At 38.0% G+C, this 27,860-nt stretch overlaps 1 protein-coding gene across 5 annotated transcripts in view; it reads right to left on the reverse strand.

Moving 5' to 3' along the window:
• GALNTL6 (polypeptide N-acetylgalactosaminyltransferase like 6) overlaps positions 1–27,860 on the reverse strand; it is a 472,134-nt gene that overhangs the window by 33,027 nt on the left and 411,247 nt on the right. For all 5 annotated transcript variants that reach the window (XR_008449564.1, XR_008449563.1, XR_008449562.1 and 2 more), the window contains 2 exons: positions 16,852–16,969; positions 7,059–7,166 (listed from right to left, as the gene is read on the reverse strand). Coding sequence is in view for 2 of the 5 variants with exons in the window: in XM_054064636.1 (XP_053920611.1) it covers positions 7,059–7,166; positions 16,852–16,969 (226 nt within the window). In the remaining 3 variants the exon portion in view is untranslated. The remainder of the gene's footprint in view (positions 1–7,058; positions 7,167–16,851; positions 16,970–27,860) is intronic.

The following is a 27,860-nucleotide window of genomic DNA, read 5'->3' on the forward strand; positions in this document are numbered from 1 at the left end:
AGCCAGGACATCAAAAACCACTTTCAGTTACACCATTCAAATACAAATCATGCGTGACTGTATTTAAATTGTGAAATATAAGAGAGGATATGAGTGTTTATTTGCTAAAAATAACACAACAGTCTTTGCAACAACTGACCTGTTAATGTCTTTTCTTTCCTAGTAAAATTCCAGTAGAGCTATTTTCATTCCATCTACATCCTCCTCATTTAAATTTTTTTTTTATTGTTTGTTTTGTGAAACACAGTGTTGTTAGTACTTCAGAATGGGTTCCCTGTATATTTATATACAGGGAAGCAGCTATATTTCATTTGGCTGGAAATAATATAATATGCAGTTTTTTACATGTAAAATGCATTTAAAAAAATGCATTGGGATCCAGCCAGACAAGACAACTATGCTTTATGTTCCTCTGGAATATGGGTAGCATAACATCACAATAAATCATCACAAAGGAGGAGAACAAAGTATGACTGGAGGAACCTATCCAACAAGTATGGATAATAAAACAGGGGCATCAGGGTACAAAACTGCCAAGTATCCACGAAAAGAAAAACAGTATCCTCAATTTCATGCAAAATTTCCCACTTTCCTTCAGTGTGGGAACAGTACCACGCTCGTTTCCCTTTATTTCTAAAGGGGAAATGTGAAAAAAGATAAAATATTTCCTAGACACTAATTACAGCTTTGTGACATTCAGGTCTCACTTTCCAAGTTGCCTACATTAGTTAAGTCTAAATGGGGTTTTATTCCCTTTGCCCTTCTTGCCCAGTTCCCTTTTAATTACAGTGATAGAATTTTTCCCTCTCTTGGGTATCTTGTTTGGTCCTTTAAATTGAACTGTGTTTAAAACTTACGGGTTTCATTCTAGCAAAGATTCATATTCGTGTAGAAAACCCCAACCAAATACAGAGATGTCTGCAGGCATAAAAGAAATGCTTCTCCGTGGAAGAGAGCATGCTAACTAGGTGACAAAGCTGATGGTATATATAAATAACTCTTGTGAGAGTTAGCACAGCTGGCAGAGAAGCAAGAAACTATTTATTCTCATCTTGTAGCCTGCAAATACCTGAAATTTCACAAATGTCATCTGAAAACAGCCAGGATTTCGTTCTCTCTATAAAGGTTTGTAACTCCACTGCAAAAAAATTTAAGATCTACACGTTTGAAAAAAGCAACCCTCCTCCCCTGCCAAAAAGCAGCCCCGTCTCTGGCTCACTTAAGGCCAGGCTCGGGAGGCAGGGATGGGCAAGGCATCCTGTGAGGATGCTGCCTTGTCTCCAGCTCTTCAGCTGCAAGTCTCTGCAGGAGCCGCAGAAAGCAGAGTGACAGTGTAACAACATCTCTGCAGATCTGTAGGCTACTGCTGTACAGCCCACATATAGACCATAGGGCACCCTTGCACCTAAACCTGGAAGAAAGATTCAGGGATTGGTGTCTAAATAGATTTGTTTAGCTATGTAACTTGGATTCCAGTGCTGGTCTGTTGAATGAATCTTGGAAAGTAGCTACCACCACTTTGATGATGTTGACCAGAAACATCTAGTCCTGCATTTTCTTTGTATTCCTTTTGGATAGCTAAGCTGTCTATCCTGTAGCATTTATTATCTTAAGAGCAAAACTTCTATTCAGATTGGAGAAAATATAAAAAAATAGCATTTAAACATTACTTTGACTTTTTTGTATTCAAGAATTTGAAGATATTAATTTAAAGATTTTCTTTGGTAAGTGGTCTGAGTTCTTAGTTTAATTAAACTGATTAATTTATAAATCTGCTAAATGAAAAAATGTTAGAATGTAAACTTAAAAGCTGTATCGTGTAATCATCATCATATATTATAGCTGTGCTGTTGCAAGAAGGTGATTCTTGGTTGCTAAATAATTTGCTTATTCTAAACTGACGTTCAGCTGCTTACTGTAACTGCTGAAACATAACTGACTTTGTGCTACAATTTTGTGCTGAAGAGGTGATTACAGAAGTGCCAGCAGTGCTCCCTTAACAGCATGCCACATCAGTCAGTTTGCATTCCGGTCACATGAAAACATAGCCATTATCTAACCAGTTCTCTTTGGTTCTTTAACTCGGCTGGAAGCTGAAAAGAAAAATTCAGGAGCTGCTTTAAGAAAACATTAAACATTATTTGCAGCTGGAAAAAAAAATACATAAACTATCATAATACATATACTGTCATAAAGGAAGCTCTGTGTAAAATGCAAATGCGGTCACAGCACCAGATGGTATAGCTACTGAAATTTTCTTTATAGATCCCTTTTGAAGCTACACAAAAAGGCTGAGTAAATGGTTCAGGTGGGAATCTGAACCCACCTTTATCAGCTGAATTCCTGAACCCAAACTTGTGCAAGTTCCAACTCAGCGACACTGTGTAATGAGGCAAATGTCATCATGCTTGTGCCTGCTGGGTCACAGGATCACTGTGCTCTGGGATCCCACGTCCTGTTGTGCAGGGAGGAATTCAACTTAAGGTTAGGATTCACCACGCTGCTGTGTTAGCATCCAAACTTGAACTCCAGTGTGTTTGCCCTTTCCTTCAGAAAGGCCTAATGCTCTAATGTTCTGTAGTTAATGCTAAAATTCTGTGTAAAATACCTGCAAACAAAAAAAAATTCTGTAGATATATTTTGAAATTCTGAGTTTATCTCTGCATATCCTATGGAACAGTGAGCTTTTATTGATAAACTTCTTATAGCTTTTATAGAATCATGAACAGAAAAAAATCTCCCCCCAAACAGGAAACTAAATAAAGTAAATAATAAACTGGGATACACCTACAAGAAGTTGCTATTAATATTTTTTAGTCTAATTTAAAAGGTAAATAGCTAAAAGAAAATAGCTAGAATTGTCAAAAATGAAGCAAGAGTTAGGTACCACAAAGCAACTAAAATAATACAGTAAAACAATTCAGAAGTCTTTAATAGGGCAAGATCTCACACAGGACTTTAAGTTTTGAGGATTTACTCTCTATATGTTATACCTAAAACAAATAGACAAAATTGGTTATTATCACTGCAGTTTTGTGCAGCATTGACAGGTTTGGAATGAATGAATAATTATGAGGTGCTTCCACATTATAATGTGGAATCAGTGTTGACACCCACGTGTTCATTAATCTTGCTTTATGTGCAATTACCTGTAAATTGGACACTGACTGCATTTGGCAAGCAGCAACATCTTAAGATATCTCCAGGAAAAAATACTCAGCTTTTCTATCTGCATTTGGTAGTCACGGTCTGTTTTATAAATCTAATACTCATGTTTACAGCTTCCTTTACTTTTGTCCTGTACCACCAAACAGTTTTACTCACAGAGCATTTCACATGCAGATGCTTTTCAATGTATGGGATATGTATCAGCAAAAAATATGCATAAGGCCTTGCAGGTCTTCAGTGATTGATAAGAAGGCAAGAAATATGATAAGAAGGATATGAAAATTTGTGTCACAATACATACTATTGTGTGTGGTACACTAATTGGTACTTAGTCACGGGGAGGCAGAACAGCATTTTTGACAAGTCTTTCATTTAATGAAGGGTATGTGATCCTCACGCTAGGTCACAGCTCTTTAAAAAAATATCTAGATTGGTCAGGCATTATGTAGCTAGCTGAAACTGCATGTTGAAACTTGCTGCAAAAAGATAAAGAGAGGTGAAATCCCAAGGGAAGGTCAAATGCTCACTTTAAGCATCTGTTGTTAAGGGCAAACATTAACTGAAATGGCTTGGAAGGCATGATTTAAGGTAAGCTTGAGTTTGTCTAGAACTTCCGTCCTCTTCCTGACTCCAGTCTCCATATCCCTTGTGCTGCTGCTGTGGGACAGGACAGGAAAATCTGTCATTCTTTAATGCAATATCTGCACAAAAAGAAATTCTTTCTTGATTAACGAAGGGGCTCTTGCAATCATTTATACAATCACAGGGTTTCCTAGGGCTCATTTCTTTACAAACTGCATTTCCAGCACCCTTCTTTACATAGCAAAAGATGGAAAATAATTTAGTAAAAACTTTTGTGGAAATTACTTAGTCGGGAAAGCAGTAGCAGCTGTAGCGGCAGCAGACATAATACTTCCAGATATTCTTGAGTGTGTTATTCATTATATTCTTGAACTGGAGGGAAGTTCTAGATAAAATACTCATAAGGGGTAGACTACAATCTTTGGAGGGCGTAATATTTGGAGGATAACGCAAAGATAGCTGAAGTATCCAGGCCACTTCTGTGCATACTCTCCTAGTATTACTTTGGCCAACAGCTCCATTTGGAACAGTTTATTTGGAACCCCAAATGGTTTGTATCAATGAGATTGATGCACTCAAGATTAATATGTGCTTGCTTTTCCTTTTCTGGCTTGGATGAGAGAAAGAAAATACTTGTAGGCATAAAAATATGCATAGTTTGATAGGTCAGGAACTGAACTCTCTTCCATGGTTAGTTATTGAGATAGTCCCAAGCACTAAAACGTACAGAATCATAGAATCATATAATAATAGAACCTTAGAATCATAGAATGTTTTGGGTTGGAAGGGACCTTAATCATCATTTAGTTCCAACTCCCCTGCCATGGGCAGGGACATCGCACTAGATCAGGCTGCCCAAGGCCCCATCCAACCTGGCCTTGAACACCTCCAGGGACGTGGCAGTCAAAACTTCCCTCGGCAACCTGTGCCAGTGCCTCACCAGTCTCATGGTGAAGAAATTCCTTTTTATGTCTGGTCTAAATCTGCCCCTCTCCCGTTTATACCCATTGCCCCTCATCCTATCGCTGCAAGCCTTTGTAAAATTTCCCTCTCCAGCTTTCCTGTAGCCCCCTTCAGGTATTGGAAGGTTGCTATAAGGTCTCCTCTGAGCCTTCTCTTCTCCAGGCTGAACAAGCCCATCTCTCTCAGCCTGTTCTCATAGGGAAGGTGCTCCAGCCCCCCCCCCGACCATCTTTGCAGCCCTCCTCTGGACCCATTCCAACAGCTCCATATCCTTCTTATGTTGATGATTCCAGAAATGGACACAATACTCCAGATGAGGTCTCACAAGAGAGGAACAGAGGGGCATAATCACTACCCTCGACCTGCTGGCCACACTTCTTTTGATGCAACCCAGGACACGGTTGGCCGCCTGGGCTGTGAGCACACATTGTCGGCTCTTGTCGAGCTTCTCATCAACCAGTACCCCCAAGTCCTTCTCCGCAGGGCACCTCTCAATCACATCATCCCCTACTCTGTATTGAATCCGTGGATTGCGCTTGCCCAGGTGTATGACCTTGTACTTGATGTTGTTGAACCTCATGAGGTTCACACAGGCCCACCTCTCCAGCTTGTAAGAAGATCTTATGCTCTTGGCAGCTTTGATGCAACGTATTCTAACAGCAATGTTTGGGTTTAGAATACAGTACTAGAAAGAACCTGTGAACCTGAGAATTCAACTTTTCTTTCTGTGATAAATATATCCCAGAAATGTATCTAAGCATCATGTTCTGAACCCCCTCAACACAGAAGAAACTATACATTATTTGAATGGGAAGGATAAGACCCACCCTATCAGCACACTAGATCTTTTCCTACAAGATAAAGGGCAGTCTGTCTGTCCATGAGCAGAGATTTAATTTTTATAACTGACTTTTTTTTTTAATATTTCACAAGTAATTTATTGAAATCAAGCTAGAATACATAGTCTAGAGAGGCTGCAGGCTTTGGCTGCCTGATGGCTCTAAGTACTCACAGTGACTCCACGAAAGCTAGTTAAGTGTCGAACTGTACAAGATGCTAATAGTCCAAATGGAAAATACTATTTTGCTCCTACAAGTAGTGCATGAGACCTCATATTCTCTAATGAGATACTTTGTGCTGTAATACAGAAAAGCAGAGCCTGAGGTCTGGATTTCTTATTTCAAGTCGTGTGCGATTTTCACAGGTGATACCATAAATGAAGCAGTTTATTTCAGCCAGTGCATAAAACTGTATGGGGAAATGGATACTACATAGAGCTATACTGGGAGAAGATTTTCTTCTCACAATTCAGTCAATACAGTTTTTGTCACCGCCACTAATACCACTGCCAATCCAATCCCATTACTGTATTGTGTGTCTCACTGTCTACACAAATGGTCTTTTAAGGCAAATCTTTCTCTCTGTTTAGGCAGCTGTCAGGCAGGCAGCACAGGCAGCCTCTTTCCTCTGTTACAGTTGCCACAGCAAGACTTGTCCTGTGGGGCTGAAACCAAGAATATCTCTGCCTTAAAGCACGAAGTTTATTCTTTTATTCATACTGCATTTTCATTATTGTGAAAAAAATATGATTCGTAAAATATTACCCTATGGCAATAGGCAGACTTTAATATTAATGCCATCTTATTAAAAAAAATCCTCTAAACTAGAAAAGATTAAACTCAAACTTGAATAAATACTAGTATCTGCCTGGAAGCTACAACTGTGTTCTTTGTCTCCCATCTTTTGACATCTTGTGATCATCTCCAGAAAGTTATTGAACATTTTCTCTTGAGCTAGAAGCCTCTTATGGATATGGATGTGTTCAGCATTCTTTGAGAAATGTCTAGAGGTCTTGTAATTTCTCACTCACATGGATTCAAGCTGGCTGTACTACACAACCAGGTTTTACACAATAATTAGACAGTCGCTCAAATCATCGTTACTCAGTCCTTTTGCAACAGAAAGCACTCCTTTTGTGAAATTCTGCCTGTTCTGCTGACTGATAAGGAAATGTGCATTCAAATTGCTCCTGCTTGTAAAAACTATGACTGACAACACTGTGCAATTTGAGAACTGTAAGCCTTAGGTTATTCCTAGGTTTTTTTGAATCAGCATGAAACACGCTTCTATGCTGAAACATCCAACCCTGTGTTTTTAAGCTTTCATTTTATACTTGGCAATCTTATCTCTGGAAGGCAGCATAACTGCAGCAATTGCACATTTCATTTCAGAATAATAAAGAAACATTCCTTTTCCATGTTAATGTTTTACTAGGAACTAGTTCATAGGAAATTAAGAGAGATATGATGAATGAAAACAAAACCAAGCAACATCCAATTACTCACCCGGGCTAGGCTGGTTCCAGAAGGAACTTTGTATGGGACATACTTCCTGTAGATATGCCCAACTCGAGAGCATGGAACATCAAACATGCCACCTCCGCACATCCATACCTGGAAAGAGGATACAAAGCAAATGAAAGAATGATTCCTGGAACCAAAAGAGGCAAAGAAGTCATTTTAAGTAATGGGTATGTGAAAATGACACATCATTCTGTACTGACCGCTTCCACAGTCCTAGCTGTGGCCTTCTTGACATGCTGATATCTGGGATAAAATAACATGGTAGACTCTCCTACCTGGAACCTCACCACGCAAAAGCAGAGTATGTTTTAAACAAAATCATAAAACGTATTTAGAATATCTAACAATGATCCTCTTGCAACACAACCAGGATATTATTGTGTCTGTTGCATAAAACACAGGAACAAAATTTCAAGAGAAGGTTATGTGAATAAAGCAAGCCACCAATCAGAAGTAATTTTTTTTTTTTCCAAAACATCAGCTTTACATTTTGGTTTTGGATAGTTAGTACAGAGCTCAAACACTAAAATGCTCTTCATTTTGTAAAGAAAAAGAAACAAAAATCAATTTCCTTTTGATAAAATTTATGTAGGCAAAGAAGGAAGATCATGCCACTACATTTCATCATCAGTACTTTAATAATGAAACAGATGGAGTCATCTGGAGTGCACGGGTTTGATGCTTCAGGCCTGAGCAACCAAAACTCAGCCAACATTGATGGAAGCCATAATACTCCATGGGTCTAAAAATCAAGTTGTATCTTGATGGGCAGTAGGTAAGGAACTCTTCACAATTCTTTACCCTGCATGAATTTGTTTTACCAAGTGTACATGAGAGCAAGGTTGTGTGTCATGCCAGAGCAACTATGGCAGTCAGGCCACTGACACCTATGGGCATGATTTTCTATGCCCTGGCAATGTTCAGACCCACTGAACTCCAGCACAGCTATTGGATGACTTACGCAGCATACTGACAATATTAATAACTTTATGATTTGAAACCCAGCAATTTTATTTAGCAAATCAGGGAAATGGAAAAAAAACCAACAAAACTCAATTCAAGCAGGAGTTTTTTAGCTATCCTAAAACCAACCACATATCAAGAGTTTAAAGTTAACTTAGTGTCAGATTATAAAAATTATTTCATAATACTGTCAAAACAATTTTTTGTTTCCCACAAATATTAGAATGGAATGGCTGCTTTTCCACATAAGGGACCCTTGTGGCCTCAGATTGCAGACTGAAAGTAAAAAATCCCCCAGCATGCGACCACCCAGTTTCAAAGAAACCCACAACCAAGCTGGGAAACACAACTTGCTCATACTTTTCATGTCTCTTTATGTGAACATACATAAAGCTACTTCATCAAACACCTGCATGAATCTGGATGAGAAGTCAGGTCTATTACATTACATTAAATATGTGAAAGAATTTTATCTGTATTTGATGCACTCTGGAATGAAATGGCATAAAATAAGTTTGTGTCTGAGGCATAGGTAGAGTGGAACATAGACAAACAAGTTTCACCAACAATTTCCATACAGGAAGGAATTAATCCGAAAGTTGAAATGCTCCGAATTAAAACAACAGTAACCACACCCTTAAAAAAGGTATCAGAAAGTATGATGTGATCACAAATACTTGACATTCTGCATGAAGCCTCCAGAGAATAACATATATCTCTATATTTCTTTTACCTTAAATTTCTCATGCCATCCCACCATCCCTTTTGTCCTGCCCACCAGCTGTATGTAGCTACTAGATTTTTGAAATTACAGGAAAACAAAATGATTAATTTTGTTCATTTAAAACAATAGTGGAAATGAGCAAGAGCAAGGCCTCTTTTGCTGTGCTTGCTCATTTGAGATACGGTGGGTATATTTGCCTGGTCCTGGCAGTATGTCTGTGGGTTTGGGACTAAATTTTAGTAATCTGAACACAGATGCTAAACGCTGCAATATGGGATAATCTAGTGTTTGAGTGTGACTTAAAACCCTTGCTGAAGGTTGCATTCTGGAATTTAGCCTGCGAGACTGTCTGTCCTATTCACACTATGAACGGAGAAAATAGGGAGTTTAGAATGAAGACTTGAGTTGCAAAGTGATTTAGGAAGCTGCATCTCATATTCCTGTATTAGCCCTTGCAGTCCCTTAGCTTTTAGCTATGGCATCCAGCTGACACCTGGTAATGAAATGTTTGAGGATCTACATCACATTACAGGATAAAACTATGTACAATGGCCTAAGTGATTAAGGAAGGTTTGAAACCACTGAAGGTGGGGCAAGAAGACATGCTTGGCTTCATTCTGAAATTCCATGGACACCCGGGTGCAGCCAGGTACAGCTGAGGGCTACTTGGGAAGCTGCTGCTTACCACCTACCAATAGCTAGTTAACTCATAACTAAGACCCAGGAGCTCTGGTGCACACCAGCTTCTCCGAAGAGGAGATAAATTTTGCAGGTTAGTGGCACAGGGTAATATGGGCAGCTGGCCTGGGCGTCACTCTGCTAAAACACATATTCTGATTGACAGAATAAAGAGTGTTTCAGTACCTGTTTCTGCAGTGAGTATATCACACCTGGTCTCCTAGCAAGCACAATCCTTCTCAGAGAAGCGGGTTGGAAACGGAGACCCAAGTGAGTATTGCTCCATGCCAAAATAGCTCATTGCACTCCAGAGCAGTCTTGCTTTGCCATGTAGACACAATCATTATTTTCTTTTCAAAAATATTTCATAAAACTTGCTTCTTAAAGAAAACTTTGAAACCCATTTAACCCTATGCCACCTAATTCACTGGAAAACACATTCATAAATATATTGAAAATGTTAAAATAAGGGGTGTAGTGCCACTATTGGAAAAAAAGTTATTAATCTTTCTGCATAAACTTGTTTGTATGTTATGTCATTTGTACCTTTTTTAAGGGTAAATCTCTTCGCTGTGTCCATTTTCAGACAACACAATGCACCAATAGAATTGCAGACCTATATTTACCATTTGTTCTTGGTTTTAAAATTAAGGTGTTATTTCAAGGCTAGACAAGATATTACAGTGATTAATGAAGATTTCTTAACCTTTGAAGAATGGACAGCATAGCGGTTTGACTCAGATGAAAGCCAGCCACAAAATAAATTGAAAAAACAAGAAAGCAGAAATATGTATGTATAGGCCAGTATTACTTTAACTCAGAAAGCGAGAGCTCAAATATTGCATTTTCTCTAGAGCAGTAGGGTATCAGTAAAAAAAAAAAAAAAAGAAAGACAAGAGACAAGGAGAAATGGAATTAGAAAAAAACCTGTCAGATATGCTGAGACAATAACAAGTAGGAGGAAATAAAACTTTGGTTTAGGCTTATATTTGATAGCTATAAAACTTGAAAATACAGTGCTGCACCTGAGGTATGCCATGTAGGGCAATTGAAATGAATCTTAGGCTGCCTTGAAGAACATTTAGCAGCTGTTCCTGTTTATCTTTTAGCTCCAAAATGATTTGCAAAGCATTTTTTATATTTTCCTGGGAAGATCAATTCCAGTGACTTTATCTTTAAAATGTGCATTTTTATGTCACCTGTGCGAAATGCAAGAAATTGGAGAATGACATCTGTGTTAAATATTACAGACCTCCAGTGTACCATGAAAAGAATTCAGGTAGTGTGGGACATTTGGTGAAATGGTATCACAACATGAATGCCTTTGTGTTTATTTAAGGAGCGAGCAATGAAAATATCAAGACTGCTAATGTTTCCTTCTTACAAAAGCAATAAATCTGGTCTGCAGTTGAAGTATAAAAACCAAAGACAAAACCAAAGCAATGCCATTCCAGCTGGGAAACATCAAAAGAAGAGTGTTTTTTATGCCAACTATATCACTATTTATTTTTATATAAGTCCTTCCAACAGAATATTCCAAACACTTTATAGGGATGGTTGAAAGCAAACGGTAAGCCCTAATGCAAGCTTTAAAAGAGATTGAGCTGTGGTTATGTGGCTTTGCTCCTGACTGGGGCTTGGATGTTGCAGCTGCATTTTTTTTTCCTCTGTTCTACATCTCTTGTGGGATTTTGCACGAATCACCCTCTTTTGACATCACTTCTTTGTCTTTAAAATTGAATTCTGCTTGCTCTTGTGATTTTTAACTCCTCCTTCATTACCCAGTTTATGAGTGATCCAGCCAGGGGACTATCTAGAAAATGTAAATACTGTGCACAGGAGAATGAGACTTTAATCTCTATGCTACGCTGTAGTCATAATTACTGCAGAAAGAGACTCACGATATTTGAGCAGTGGAGGATGTCACGCTGTGGAACAGGAACATAAATATACAGGGAATTATGTAAAAGATTGAGGAGGGTGTGAATGAACTTTGGATCAGGCTCCAAAACTAATCGAATAATACACTACTGATGAGAGCCAGTAATAAGATAGACAACAGCAAGAGACACTGAAATGGGTGGAAAATACCAAACAAACAGTTAACTGGTAGAAAAGGAATATAAAGCATGCCATACAAAGCTGTCAGCTTGGTGCTCTAAACATTGTGCAAGAAGTATAGACTGCAAACAGGAGAAACGTATTATCACAATGGAGCTGAAAAAGCTGTAGAAAATAAGAATGTAAAAACTTCATGTGATTTTTCAGTTACTCTTCCAGAACAGATTTAGCAGATGTAGAAAAGGAGAAAGAAGAAAACTTCCCCATGAACTCTTCCATGTAGTGAGAATGTTCAGCTAAATAAAAAAAAAATTGAAAAATAGGATCACTGACTGCAGATCTGCAGTCAATGCGTTCACAAACAACAAAACCGTTTACTTGAGGTGCAGTGGGATTTCCTGTCAGGGTTATTAAAATCGTACTGTGTAAACTGGGAACTGATGACAGTGGATATTTCAACATTACTCACCGGCACCTCTAAAATGTTGAGAAAAGTGGTAATATTCCACGTTTGTCAGTTCTTCATATAGGTGTCAACTGCATTGACAAGTGGTAATGCTCCTGCACTGCCTATCTCCTGCCAAGATTGCCAGCAGCAGAGGGAATGAATAATAATGATGACGATAATGATGATAAAGAAAGGGACTAATGAACTTGCAGATGTGCATTGGGAAACCAATATGAAGAGAATCTGGAAGATGTATTGGCGTGGATAAGGATAAAACAACTCTAGATATAGGTGGCTAGCTAGGGTATCACCATTAGCATTTTTGTTAAGGTATGATTTATGATACCTAAGGAACATCCAATGTAAAAGAACTTCAGCAGACACAGGAAATGTTTCATTTCTCTATATTTTGGAGATTTCTACATAAACTGTGTCTTTCTAATAGACTTAGGATTTCCTAAATATTGGCTTCCCTAGTTATCGAGGAGAGACAATATTTGATCAGGTCAATTCCAATACTTTGCCAGCTTTCACAAGTCTAGCACACACTGAACAGTACCACCAGCAAGATATCATACATCTTTTTAATTAAAAAATTGGTCCTGAGGTTATGCTGCCAAAAAATTTAAATGCTGCACATTATTTCTTGTATAAAAATTAATTTAAGAAACTGTTTAATAAAGAGGTCATATTTTGAGACACCTCACCATCAATTAAGAGTGCATGCTTGTGCTCTGATTTGGGAACAGCAGTTAATCAGCATGGCACCCAGTGCTACGCTTGCTGCTGTCCTCTGCATCAATGTTTCCAAGCAAGAAGGGAAGGAAAGAGAAATACACTGTTGAGGAAATACAGGTCAAGCAAATTGTTTTCCTTACAACTCAGCATCTGGAATAGTCATGCCTGAAGTTTTCTGAGGGAGTCTCTTTCCTGCTATGGCACAATTCCAAATATCATAGAAACATTATAAAGCATGCTGCATTTTAGAGAAAGTTACTGAATTATGCTGCAGTAAATTTAGATTCACTGCAGGCTCACTCTCTCTAGTATCTTTCTTTTTCTATCAAATACCTTTCCCCCTAAACACAAAGAAACATATATTTTTGCTCACACCATCCACCTTCTACCCCTGTACAGTGGGATAATGCAAACGCCTCCCAACATAAGAAGGCTGTTGCTTAAGACCATGCTCTGTACTGAAGGCTGGTGCCTGTCACCCTATGTCACATTTAGTGAAACAGCCAGAAACATTGACACTTTCCCTTCAAGCTTCCCAACCTGAGTGTCTTTCCTATATCCTTTCTTGTCAGGAACGGATGCCTGACTCCTCAGGCAACCACTTTTCCTGATAATATAATTTTTAATCAGTCCTTGAACTGTCTTAGCATCTTGAACTCATAAAGCAATATGGCTTTGCTATTATTAGGGATTCCTTTGAGCTTGCATGATAGCCCTTGACTCAGCACAAGACTTTAATTCATTGCGTGTCTAGCGGTAGATTACAGTGAGTAGAGCAAAGCAGTTTATACTAAGTTCATGATGAAGCAGCTAATCCCTTAAGATAGAGGACTTTAGACAAACTATTTTATTGAGTCTTGACTAGCGCAGATCTAGCCATCATACTTCTCTGAAAGATCCAATTTTTCTGACTCTCTAAGCCCACACCTTGCACTCATGGCTTCCCATCTGCTTTCTAGCAAAGACTCCTGTAACTTGAGTTGTGTAGGTGACTGTAGATGTCTTTAGTGCAGTAACACAGGAGGCTTTTGGTTGAAAAGATGCTTTTCCTTAGTAGGATATTGATTACCAAGTGATCTTTCCCCTTTGACGTGCAAATATTTCTGTGGGGTGAAGTTTAATTCCAACACACAGGAAATTCTTCTTCAAATAAAGGCCAAAGGACATCAAACATACACTGTTTCTTAAACAGGATTCCACATTTGCCACCAGTGAATTTAAAAATGATATTTATCAAAAATCTTCCTTAACATACTTGTAAGCTTACCTTTGCATCAAAACATTAGTGATGCTAATTAGAGACACATGCCACAGCTTGTCTATTCTACAACATCTGGACCTACTCTTAAAATGTTAAGCAGAAGGGTTACAGTAGTCTGTCGATCCAAGGAGTTTAAAATGCATCGCTGAGGACCTCAAACTATCTGCAAACACTCCTCACTCCTGGCTCACGGAGCAGGGCAATCAGTTCAAGATGCACCAGACACTACTTCATTTTAGGGAGCACATGACAGCTCTTGCTCTGGCATGCAACCCTCAAAACTACATCACTGTATTTGAATTAGCTACAGGAATCCCCAGTCTGACACTGGGAGGCCATACCATCACCATTGTCTCTGTGTATAGTAGCTAGATTGTTTACTTATTTACCACTACATAGCAGGTTTCATATAAATGAATCTCAAAGTTAAACACAAGACCATAACAGGAAATTCTTGTCTGTTACTGAAGTTATAGATCAGCCTGAAACAGACTTCTACATACAAACTTCCCACAATTACCAGATATTTCAAATCAGCTGCTTTTTAGAACTTTTTAATGAAAAACATTTTTTTCAGAATATTAAGAATTAATGGAATCAAAGAAGAAATAAATGATAACAGCTAAATGTATGGTGTTAGACACGTTCTTGAGGCAGGATACTCTCAGTAACTATTTGCCAAGAAAAATACCATTAATGTGAGATACGACATCAACGCAGGGCATCCATCCTACAACACTTCCACTGGCCATACACGTGGACAGCCTAAGAAAAGACAAGATGTAGTTTGATGCCCACTGAAGCAGCTGAAGAAACTGAACCAGGCTGGTTGTCTGCCTTTTTTAATTGACTTTGTGAATAACAGAGAGATGGCAAGTCCACCATCTTCCCAAGTTTTGAGAATAAAGTCAGTAAGTTAAACTGTCTAACTAACTTGTCCTCATTTAAATAAGTTTAAAGATGATTGAATCCATAGATACAAGAGAAATTGCTGAAGTAGAATTCTTTCCCAAGATGATATTCGTGATGCTGATTTAATAAAAAAAAAAAAGTCCTTTTTGTTCTCCCTCCTGCCTCCATAATTTCCCCCCCATTTTTTGACATTGCAAACGAAACAGCAGTCTTCTTTTTAAAATTTACATCTATTAAATTCTTCCAATAGAAAGTATTTTCTATTTGGCAATGGTATCTAAAGAGTATTTTTTTCTTCTTTTAACTAATAAGAAAGGACAGAGACCCAAAGCTCAGTATATACTAATGAGATGAATCAGAAGATATGATTGAAATGAGACACAGTGTGACACAGCTGCCTGCAACAATTCTATTGCTTGAGCAAAACACACTAGGACAATCTAGTATCTCAATTTCCAGTGCTGTTACCATGGTTTCTACACAAAGATTGGAGAGCATCGCAAGTATTCGTATGTTTTTTGTGATGAGAAATAAAAGGAAATTTGAAAGAGGATAATAAAATCTTGGGTGACCTGTCAGAGACTGTTGTGACAGCTACTAGTGACTACTTATATTTGCCTCTGAAACAAACTAAAGGGACAGAAGGTGAATCAATATATTCTAATTACAAAGTCTAGCTATCAGGTTTCCCCTGCCTTCTGGTTTTATCTTCCTAGGTTTCCTGGGAGAAACAAGAGAGTAGCACAGTTAATACAAACCCTTTTGCTGCTCTTGATAACTCCTGTAAAGACAGCCTGGCAGTCCTGTGTCGGGTCACGCTGTGTTTTGTTCAACAGAACAGCCTCAGCTCTGTTGTTTCAATCTCTGTTGAAACTCAGATGCAGCACAATGTATGATATTAGTCATGGCTGACAGACTGAATTTATTTACCGAGCTTTACACTGTTGGAGTTTGGAACTAGGTTGGAAAGATCCTGAAGCTAAATGTGAATTCTAATTTCAGTTCCAAGCTTTATACAAATATGCTTGCCTCAATTCATCTTTGTCATGAAATTCTATCATGTCATTGAAAATCTTTGCATAGAGTTCTTATGTCTTTGGATATACTTGAGCATAATGCATTTAATTTTCAAAAGTACACATGTTAGTCCTCAACAAACTAATGCAAATACCTATTTTATGTGTGGAAAGTAACAAGACTTTCATCTCAACATGTAAGAGGCAAGTAACTGATTTGAATACACATGTTGACATAGAGGATATGAGGATATACCATGGCTTTTTGTATATAACCTGAGCACTTGAAAACTGCCCATGTGTTTGGTCATTACAATTATTCAAATGCAACTGATAAATCACCTGATTTTGAAAATTTGGCCAGTAGAAAACAGCTCATAGCAGCTGAGCTGATTTAGTGATTCACTGCTACTGGAAAGGGGTCCTTCTTCCTATGACTTTCTCTTTCCACTCTACTCATTTCCCTGAGCTGACTCCAGGGGAGCCTGTGCCCACAGATGATTAACCTTGTTGAACTGGGCAGAAAATTACGCAATTTTCTTTCTTTTTTTTTTTTTTTATGGATTAGTCCTCTCTTAGCTTATTGAGCTGACCTCTACTCTTGAGCATGAAGTAAATGCAGCATCTGAGAGAAGGTAAGTGGAGAAGACCTGACAAAATGAACATGGTGAACTTCATTCTTTGATGGTTGTAAGGTACCAGATTTTCGGGGGAATTGGTCTCAGAGTGATTTTTACATGGATTCTGGAGCCATGTTTACATTTATGGCATAGTTCTCTGTAAAATTAGTAGAAATTCCTACTGGAAAAAAAAGTAGCATTGTATGGAATTAATTTTAGTTAAAAGACAAAAGCCAGTATGAATGAAAGCATCATGATCACAAAGAATATGAGAAGTGAAAATCCAGAGGCGTAAGATTGACTCTTGTACCAAACAAGTAAGGAAGTATTGTGTAAGTTGACTTCATGACTTACCTTAAAGGATATTTCATACTGTTCTCCTCCCCATATTTCTAATCCTGGATCATAGCCTCCCAGCTCCCAAAACCATTTCCGGTTGACAGCAAATAAACCTCCAGCCATTACAGGAGACCTGAAAGATGCATAAAACAAACTGTGAATGACAGGAACCACAACATCATTCTTAGAACCCCCGAGATTAGAGATGTACATGGACAAGCAATAATGAAGATGTGTGGATGATGTGTGTTTGTGTGAATGTAGGTGGTCTGGCTTCCACAATTGTAAAGCTATGAAAGGCATAGGCAATGGGTACTGAAAACAAACATTTACCTTTATTCACTCCCAAATGGATTCTACATGAGAAACAGGCAGTGCGATAGACAGGTAAATAGATACAGAGCGTGGTAGACAGTCATGCACACACTCCTTTTTTTTTTTTTAATAAAACCCCACAAATTCTGTTTATTACTAAATAAACCCAAATAACAGAAAAACAAAGGAACTCTGGAAACCTGCCGAAGTGTTTAATGTGGTCTCAGTATGTCATGTGAAGTAACTCGCATTTGAAAGTTAGCAAAATTTTTCAATTCATTTCAGTGTCATAGGTGCTGGCAAGAGAAAGGCAGAAAAGTGACAGCAGATGGTTACAGAGCAACTGTTGGGAGTTAAGCATCTGCATTTCTCTACAGCATTTAAAACTCCTAAACTTTGTCACGCAGGGGTACTTTAACTTATTGTCAGATAATTTGCTATTCTTTCATTTATTCCATGAATAAACGTGAATTTACTTGAATTAATTCAGCCTTTTCCACAGACAATATAGAAAACAGATGAGATATTTAAAGTTAGTGTTAGGGAATATTTATGAAAAGTGCATTTAAATTTGTAAGCAGGAATTTTTTTACTGGAAACTAAGCAAGTATTTTTACACTACCAAGAATACCATGTTTCTAATGCAGTAAATACATTGATAGCTCTCAGAATTTAAATGTTGCTCACTGATTCCTTGGAGTTGTGGTAGAAGTGGGATAAAAGGAATGTACACTGAACAGTGAGGAGAAAACAGGTTGAAGAAAGTCCAATCCGATTGTTCAATTCAATCAATGCAGGTCACTACTTGCATAATGAGTTTTAGAGCAAGAGGTTAGAGGGAACACCTTGCTCTTGACGGCTGGTCAGCAAGAGAAAAGACACATAATTCTCCTTATGGAAGAGAGACAGGGAGAGCTTCCAGGCAGTGCTTCCTTATAGGAGACACAGAACTGGATCCTATGCCGTGTGCTTTTCACCACTGCTGCCTCCGGGGGAAAATGATCCTATCTAAGCGCATTTTTAGGCTGAATCACTATTAGTGGTTTCTTTGAGGCAATGGAAGCAGATAGTACCATCCTTTAGGCACTGACTGGAAAATAAAGACTTAACCCTTTGCCACGGATTTAGGGATTTGGCAGTGAGCTTAGGACTGGTAGGTATCACAAGAATCTATACATAAGTTAGAAATTTATTAAAGAGATCAGCAAGTTAATGGAACAACATTCTGCCATATTTTCTCTTTCTTAACACTTTTAAATTGCTATCCTTTATCCAAACCAGTGAAGAAGATAAAATAGCAAGCAGACAGCTGAGTAGCCTCTACCACTATTAGGATGCCAGCAAATCCCTACATACATGAATGTTAGAAAATGATCCTCTCATCTGCATTCATAGTAATGAAAAATATTACAAATATTTTACCTTTTACTTCTATAAGATAGTTTTTAAAAAAAACTTTTATATAAGGTCTAGATAATATCTTAAACTACCTGTTTTCATGACTAGGGAGCTCTGTTTGTAACAGACTAATTCTATTTTCATTTAGAGATTATATTTTTAGAAGCATATAGAAGCTTTGTGAAACAAAGCTGCAATATTCTAACTGGCAAGGCCACACACTGTAACATACACTGAATGCTTTTTACTTTTATTGACATTTCGTACCTCAAATATTGATTGTTCTCTCCTTGTATGAATAAATTCAACAGCGATCTTATTAGAAACCTTCCTCATGCAATTCTGACTACTACAATACATTTTCAGTTCCTACTGAAGTAAATCTAATTACAACATGCCCTTTGCCGCTTCAGGTTCTAAATGATCAAAACACCATGTCCTTTCATAAAGATGGACTTATATGGAGAACGCTTATAACTTAAATCTTTACTGGCAAAAGAAATGATGTCCCAGAAATGTAAGTTTCCTCCAATTCTCTTATGTACAGTATCTTTCCTGAGTATTTTTCTTGACACGGTAAACAGCCTATGAAAAAGACAATCCACAAGTGAACCAGATGGAAGACGAAAAAAATCAGAGACTTAAAATTGCAAAATAACTCACACATACTTACAAATGATACTTTGTAACTAATCTGTAGATTCCCCCCCCCCAGTAGTTATACTGAGTAGAGGAAACCCTTTGTTAGCTAAAGGCTAGTTCATGAAAGTTCAGACCATTTATTACAATTAGCAAAGCTCCCAAACAATGACTGTAATGGCAGAAAACTCATATTTCTTGCACTTAAAAGAAAAAAAAAACAAAAAAACAAAAAAGGAAAGATACTTCATTAACGTTGTTCTACTCTTTTTAGTCCACAACGTGTTCTGACATTTGTTGCTTTGTAGAAGTGATGGAGAGGACAAACAAGGTGGCTTTTTGGTTTTCATTGGAGTGGGATGAGCAATAAGCCATGTGAACCCAACCACTTGGCACAGAATATTCCACTCCATGCCCATGGCAGAAACAGCTGCTACTGAACAGGCCTTAAATTGTCTCCAAAATATGAAGACAAGAGTCCAGTCCTACCATCATGACTGACATGAAAAATCCTTTTGTAGTCAATAGGATGACTCATACAAATAAGAACTGCTCTGAGCCCAAAGGGGAAGAATTAGTCTCTTGTTTAAGGGCTTCTGTACAGAAGTGTCAAATACAAAGCTGTGTTTGTAGGAGCAATTTTTCAGGAAACATCCTAGATACTTGCACAGACTTGAGTTACTGTAGAATAATATTATGTGAATAATTATAGTGGGTGCTTCAAAATACTTACAGTAAAAAACTTAAAAAAGGAGAGCCTTCCAAAACATCAGAAAAGCTGGAAAGGCATAGGTTGCTAGACTTACAAATAGTTAGAAAAAAACAAAACTATATTGCAAGTTAAAGATCAAAAAATGACCCAAGAGGTCACAGATTCATCTCCTGAGACAGAAAGAGAGTCTGATTTAGTGAGACTGCAAAAAAATCCTACCCCAACGCAAGCCAGTGAAGAATTTTGCAACTTCTCATAATTTACACGCAGAGGAAGAAAAGAGATCTATGAATTTTCAAGGTAAGAGAAAGAATGACCCAGACTTAAGAGGAATGTGTAGTTACTTGCATGAGAAATGACTGTGGTATATTGCAAATGAGCTGCATAGCAAGGCTTGGAATCATTACATCACAGGAATTATACATTGGATCTAAAGGATCTGTGAAGATCTGAGAGGAAAAGAGGTGCTTTGACAGTGTTCAGAAAGACACTTGGGAAAGCACCTGTGTTAGATGATGTGTGCAGTAGGTACACTGATGTTGGGTGTGGAAGATGACCAATGACACACCTATTTAATATCGTCTGTCAGTAGGTGAACGTAGGTTTGTGTGATCTATTATTCAACATAAAGAAAATATTACACTATGCATTGATCATCATTGAATTAGGAAGCTGCTGCTGCATACTGGGGTGTTTTGGAAAGGGCTGATAGGGATCACCCGTCTGGAACTGCTGAAGTTTGGCCATTATAATCACATTAAGTGAATAACATATTGCAGTATGCATCTCTTTGTACAATCTAGAGTGATTAAAGGCTCTCTGCTGAGCCACTGAATAGAAACAGATGAATGGCAAAAAGATGTGTCCACCTCATCCAGGATATGTTAGAAAAATTGACCTTCAGTGCCAAACCAGCTGGCACACAGTACAAAACTGGAGTAAATGTCAGCCTTGATCAGCAGTCAGAGCTGTGTCCTGTTAACCTTGTGGAGTCGAGGATGTGATAGATGCTGAGGAAAGGGACCGTGTTGCTGCTGGCACAGTGACAGTCACAGAGATGACTGGTGACCTACTGAATACAGCTTTGAGTTGGGCTTGTACACTTTTTATAGGGAATTTCAATGTCTTGTCAATCAAGGAGCATGGCCCTACACCCTAGTGCTACCACATGAAGGCACCTCAGAAGAGTGAATAAATTCAAATATCTTGTTTCAGTGGTTACTGCTCCTGGTACTCTCTGCAGTGATTCCTAAGACTGCACCAAAGATTCTTAAATTAAACCACAGAAGCTGACACTAATCTTAGATAATAAAAGGTTCTAACAAAACTGAAAATTAAAATCTATGTATGTGTAATATTAAAGACAGACTTGGTCACTCACACGAAGTGAAGGGAACGCAGAAATAAAGGAAAGTGAAATTAAGATGAATTGATCAAGTAGCAATAAAATTATATAGGCTAATAAAATAAATGACCAAAATATGAACTTAAAGGTTGCTCCAGCTAAAGACAAATTGAGGAACAGAATCTATACTGTACATAGAAAAAGGTGCTGATGTAGCTGGAATGAATATGGACCAGACTTACTGAATTTTTCAAGTAAAATAAAACGTGGAATCTTTAATATACTTAAACCTTTAAACAAATATATTTTAAAACATTTTTAAATGCACTGACTTTTAAAAAATTTAATATTTCTGTAATACAATCAAAATTTATAAAGTAAAACCTCTACCTCTGCCATTAGCCTATGGGATGTACTCTCTCTTTTTTTCCTCTTTTTTTCCTTGTTGTGTTCTGAACAATTCTTCCCCTTGGTGAATTTTTGCCCCTGTCTGTACCAAACGATCATACACATTTTGCCAACCAATGCATTCCTGATTACCACATCATTATCTCCTTGGAGTTTAGAAACGGTATCTTAAAATATAGCACAGATCAACTGTTAATGGGTCTGTCTAAAAGTTGATTTGGTCCCCTTAAAAACTGCCTCTGTCTCAGCAATTAATTCACTGTACATTCAAGGCTGTCACCATAGTACACTGTAAATTACCGATGATTTTTTTTTCTTCTGTTAATGTATATAACTTTGAGGTTCTAATTACTTATGGTAAAGTACCCCAGCAATTTTCACAAAACGAACTGAAGCTACTTGCACAAATTCTAATTTGTATGAGCTGTGTTCCACTGCACAGACTATTTCTGTATGTCCAGTTGGCCTCAGTATCTGTATTCTCTTATTCAACTGTTGTATAATTTTATTGTCATTCTTAAGCAGTTAGGATATTCACAGGTTATTTTTTCTTTGCTATATCTCTCTAATGAGTTGTTTGGAAAATTCATCATATGTTGATAGATTTAATATAGATGCACATTGTCTCCATCTTACCTACAACAAATCAATAAACATATATGCACGCATGTTTCATACATTTCTACTCAGTGGTATCCAATCAACTATTTCACAAGCAATAATTAAATTGTGAGATACCTGTCCTTTAAGAGACATAGCACTAAAATTTCAGCCATGTTTATTTCCGTACTAAATGTTCTCCTGATTTTTTTTTCCCCAAAACAATCTGTAAAATACTCAAGTCTAAAGAGCCCTTATCCACAGGCTAGCGCAAAATTACTAACTTTGCAATGATAAATCTCTTGCATTTTCAAGAAGTTCCATTTAAGTTCTAGTCAATGTTGACAAAGAAATCATTCCCTTTTCCAGAGCAGAGTTGCATTCAGATTTAGCAGAGTTCCATTATGTTTTAACTTTAAGTCACATCTTTTGTGGACAATTCAAACCTGTGAGATGCTAATGTAGCAGAAGAATGGGTGTGCACCCAACTGTACTCACTAGTGGTAGTAGCTGCTTGTGAGAGGTTGTGACAAAGTCACACAAGCTTTTCCTGACTCTATGCTACTTCCCAGCACAGAAGACACTATCACGCAGGATGGAGATTAAAGCTTATTTACTTTGAATTGCACTCTTGTAGCCTGCATCTCCACATAATCAACAATCTCCCTACTAAAATTGCAATGAAGCCTCATGTTGATGCCAAATGTGGCAAATTATTCTTGAACAGCAGAGTTGAAAAAGCTTTGATAAAAATTTGCACTCTTATATAGTGACTGTTGTTAGAGATTATGACCAGTTAGTTTAATTATAAGAAACATGCGTAAATGGCACTACATGTTTCACTCGAAGCTTAAAAGTATAAACTTCTGGCATTTAAGCAAATATTCATACAAGTATGAAAAAGAAAGAAAAAAGCATCAGGCTTAGCTTTTATGTAACCTATCAGTCCAAATCCTCATTGTGCTGAAACATGTTACAGCCAAGTTGTATTAAAATTAACTCCCAAATCGGCACAAAATTTCATTTCATTACTTAACTAGACTTCTGTTTGGGAAATATTTAGGTAAAACCTCATTCTTCTCCAATGGACAAAATGTCAGCTGTAGAGAGTCACTGACAAGGAAAGCTCTGGGAGCACTTAAGTTCAGTTTACAAAAATTTACACTGTGATTTCATCACATGGCTTCTCTGCATATTTTTCTTAGCTCATTGCTAAACTTCACTGAAAAAATCATATTGAAAAGAGTGATGAGCCCTTACACTGAGGCCCATTTACCCTTCCCTCCCACATTTAGAAATCAATGAAGCTGTAGAAGAGGTAAGTCAGTTGGGCAGAGATGGAAGACTCTGAAGAGGCTTTGCCTTCTCATAATTATTTCTTATAAATGAAGGGAAATATATCTGAAGTGTTGCTAAAGGAGATCTACAGGACTCAAACTAAGGAGGCAAGTAAGCAGAAATTATCATCCTGAAGCAAAAAGAAAACAAAAGCTTCTGGAAATGTCCCACAGACAAAGGTGTTTAGAAGGGCAAAACTGAGGAGCAAAATAACATCTGGAATATTATGCTGCAAGTTGCACTAAAGAGATGAATCTAATACATGAACAGCCTTACAAGACTGAGGCCTCAGTACTGTAGAAGCAAGAAAGCGGACATGAGAGCAGCACTTCGACTAAGCCACATACATGTTGTGATCAGGAATGGACCTTGGACATGAACTCAATTGCAGCCATCCCTCCTTCAGCCTATGAGAAAGAAGTAAGAACTGTTGGGGGAAAAAAACCAACCTTGAAGCAAAATTGGACACAACTCTGTTGATTTAGTATATCTTTTCATATCGCTTAGTATAATTTCTATTCAGGGTTGTCCCTGGAAAATATAATATTTGTAAATTAAATGTAAACATAATGATCAATCAGAGGCAAAATATTACCAACTGTCTCAAAACCAGGAACTTACCTGAGCCCTCCTGGCTTTTACTATGCTGCAAACTGAGGTTTATCTAAAACTAAGCATAAAAAGATCCATTTTCTTTGCAGAAGGATATACTCTTTATCAACTTGTCTAGATTTTCAGCTATACTAAATTCTGCATATAAAAGTAAGCCAAGGTCGTAATTCAAAGAGATCAGTAGTGTTTTGCACCGTCTAAGAATTACAGAAGTGGAGGAATCAGGAATGTTCCTGAATGAATCAGGAATATCTAATTCTTCTTATTATGAAAGCACAATGATCATCCTATGATCATATTTTCCCCTCTAGGTTATTGTGAAATATGATGCTGGAATTTTAAGGAAATGCCAATACTCTTTCCTGAATGTACATGTGATGTTTAAACAGGAAAAAACTGTTCAAGCTAACAAGGGAAGCTGTGTCTATGGAAAGCAACACTTAGGTAAACTGACATCTCATTTGAGATTAAACTTGTATTTTCAAATAAGAAACAAGGCCAGAAGTATATTTTTAGTTTATCCATCTTGGTTGCACATGACTATCTCCCAAGCATTAGGGAATAACAGCAGTTCATTAAATCCCATCACTGCCTTCGAGGACATTCTTTCAGAATATATGGGAGCAGTGGCTGAGCTTGTTGGGCTTGTTCAGCCTGGAGACGAGAAGGCTCCGAGGAGATCTTATAGCGACCTTCTAGGAAAGCAGGGGAGGGGCTGCTCATAAAGGCTTATGGTGACATGATGAGGGGGAATGGGTGTAAACTGGAGAGGGGCAGATCTAGACTAGGCATTAGGAAGAATTTCTTCACCATGAGAGTGGTGAGGCACTGGCACAGGTTGTCCAGGGAAGCTGTGGCTGCCCCATCCCTGGAGGTGTTCAAGGCCAGGTTGGATGGGACCTTGAGCAGCCTGATCCAGTGGGATGTCCCTGCCCATGGCAGGGGGGATGGAATTAGATGATCTTTAAGGTCCCTTCAAATCCAAACTATTCTATGATTCTATGAACAGCTGGAAAACTTCCAAAAAAAGACAAAAAGGCAGTCAAATCACTATCACCACCTTAAATTTCTCACAAAGCAGAAGCCTTTTTTAACCTGTCTCTTCAGCAGTATTTCTGGCTGAAGCTTTATTTGTGCAGCATTGAACAAGTTAGTCTGGGAAATGTGGGGAGTTAGTATTGAAGAACTGCAAGGAAATTGCAACGAGAGTTTCAGTGGGTTTTCTGTTTTGTTCACCCCATCATTCACACACCAGATCAGACTGAATAGTTAGTGAAGGCCATTTCCAGAATGTTTCTGAGCTGAAAGACTTAAAGAAAGTAGAAGCATAGTTACAATAACCTGGTCTTCATTTTTTTTAGCAAAGTCTGTTAAAATACTGCTGCCTAGCATGCTGATGGAATTGGCTTTTCTTCAGGGTCCCATCAACTACCCATAGCAACTCTGATTCAAGTAGACAGAGCCCTCACACTTTGCTTCGTGGATGGGATGCAGTTAATGATATGGCCTGTGATCTGCCATGGAGCTGGGGATGTCTATGCATATTATTCCTTTGATCAGCTCTTCAGTTGTACTGTCAGCACCTGCCCCCGCTCTACTGTATGCACACATGCTGCTTCAAACTCAAGGCAGGAAATGGGACAAAAGGTAATTTTAATATTTCATTTATATCTTTCTTTGGAGGCTAATGTAGAAGCCTGAAATGATTACATGCTGACAAGGAGGAAGACTAGGGCCTGTGTGGCCATGTCAATTCTAGCATAAGCAGGTCAATCATTTGTCAATGGCTAATAATTTTAAGAACTTTATCATTAAGTTATGAGAAGGTAAAAATAATTGTGCCTGAAGAGGCAAATATGCAGCCAATGGTATTATGGGATCCTGAAAATGTACTTCTAGATGCATCTTTGCTATTTATTAAAGCTCTATAATTAGCTTTGTTACCCTGTTATGGAGGCTAGCTGGGAGACAGGCATTTAGCTACAACCAAATTAGATTACTACTTGTCTGCACGAGAGGCACGTCACTATTTTCTTGCAAAAACTGTGAAGCACTGAAAGCAGTTTTTCAAAAACGGAACTGAAAAAAACCACTGGAAAGCACTTCACAAGGAAAGATGAAGGAGCTGAAAACTGATGAGGTTGAGCACTTCATTGTCCCACAACAGCATCTGCTTTTTAATTCGAAATTGTAAAGATGGGCAGGCAGGGCTGTGGAAACCCAGGGAAACGAGCCTTCCTGTTTTATCATCACAGTAAATCACATAAAAAAATAACCTCCATTTGATAATAGAAATAAAATGAAAGTCTGGTCTAGGGACGGCTCTCCACATTTGCATAAGCTCATTCACTCTGAAAAGGTGCATGGAAATAAGCCTTAGTAATAATGAGCTAGAGAGAGAATATCTACAGTGTGATCTATGGGAGATTAATATTTTTGAGGTTTTCAAAATCCAGGCTGTCAGGAATTGCTGAAGATACTCAAGAGCTTGATTTTATTTCCTCTGAACAGTTATATCTAATATTTTGCTTTCAGAATTAGGATGTGAACTGGTTGTTTTCAAAAATAAAGACAGTTTTCATTAACTGTTAGTGAAACGTTTGATGGCAAGAGTTGCTGACTTCTGTTATGAATGCTAACTTGTATTAGAAACCTTTCAGCTATGTGAATGTTTTGATATGCAGCTGAGGAGAAAATAGTCTATCCCAGTCGAAATATCACATTTTTATTTTAATCTAAATATAAGTGCCTATTTAGAGAAGTGTCACAAGTACACTTATTACGCTATTTACTGATAAATGGTCACTTCTAAAGGTGAAGCACTAGAAATCTGTATGACTGAATGCTTCCAGCCAAAGTGTCCTGTGAACCTGCAGCTGCACCTTTAGATGGCTTAAGTGTATGAAGAATACTTTGCCAGTGAAATGCTGTTGTATGTGAACTCTGGACCTGACCTTGAAGACAAATAAGGATAATGAATTTGCCATAGAGTTCTGATAATTTATATAGGCCATAGTGCATACTATTCTGAGCAAAGCACATTGATCTTGGAGCTTGAAACAAGAATTCATATGTAGTGTAACTGCCCATGCATAGAAGAGCACCTCCAACCAGTGAGACGGCCAAGCTCCCTGACCCTAGGAGATGCACACTAAAATTTTCATGTAGTGGAAAGTACAACACATATTTCTGAGAAGAGCAAGCCGAAGGGGATGTCTGGGAATAATTCAAAGGCAGGATAATGGCAGTTCCCTAGAAGTAAAGCTGCCTCATGTGGCATAGGACTGGACTGGGTACAAAACTGATTTCTTTGACAGAGATCACAGCTACCTTGCAGGCTTTCTTCCTCCTGTGTCCAGAGGCTCACACTGCCCAGCTACCCTTGTGCCAACATCATCCTACTACCCACCATGTGCAAGGAGCAGGAGGGGTCACCTTAACCTATACGTATCTACAATGAAATAATGCAAAAAATAGTCGAGAAGTGAAACCAATAACATGCAAGCACCACAACTGCATTAAGTCAAATCTCCAGACTCCTGTCTATATTTGCTTCCAGGAAACACTATTCTTTTGCATTTATCTACAGTAATAGTACACAGATAAAATAAATGATACAGTTATCTTAAGAAACATCAGCAGAGTTAGAGAAATTTT

This window comes from Cuculus canorus, chromosome 4 (genome assembly GCF_017976375.1).
Source record: "Cuculus canorus isolate bCucCan1 chromosome 4, bCucCan1.pri, whole genome shotgun sequence".
NCBI lineage: Eukaryota > Metazoa > Chordata > Aves > Cuculiformes > Cuculidae > Cuculus > Cuculus canorus.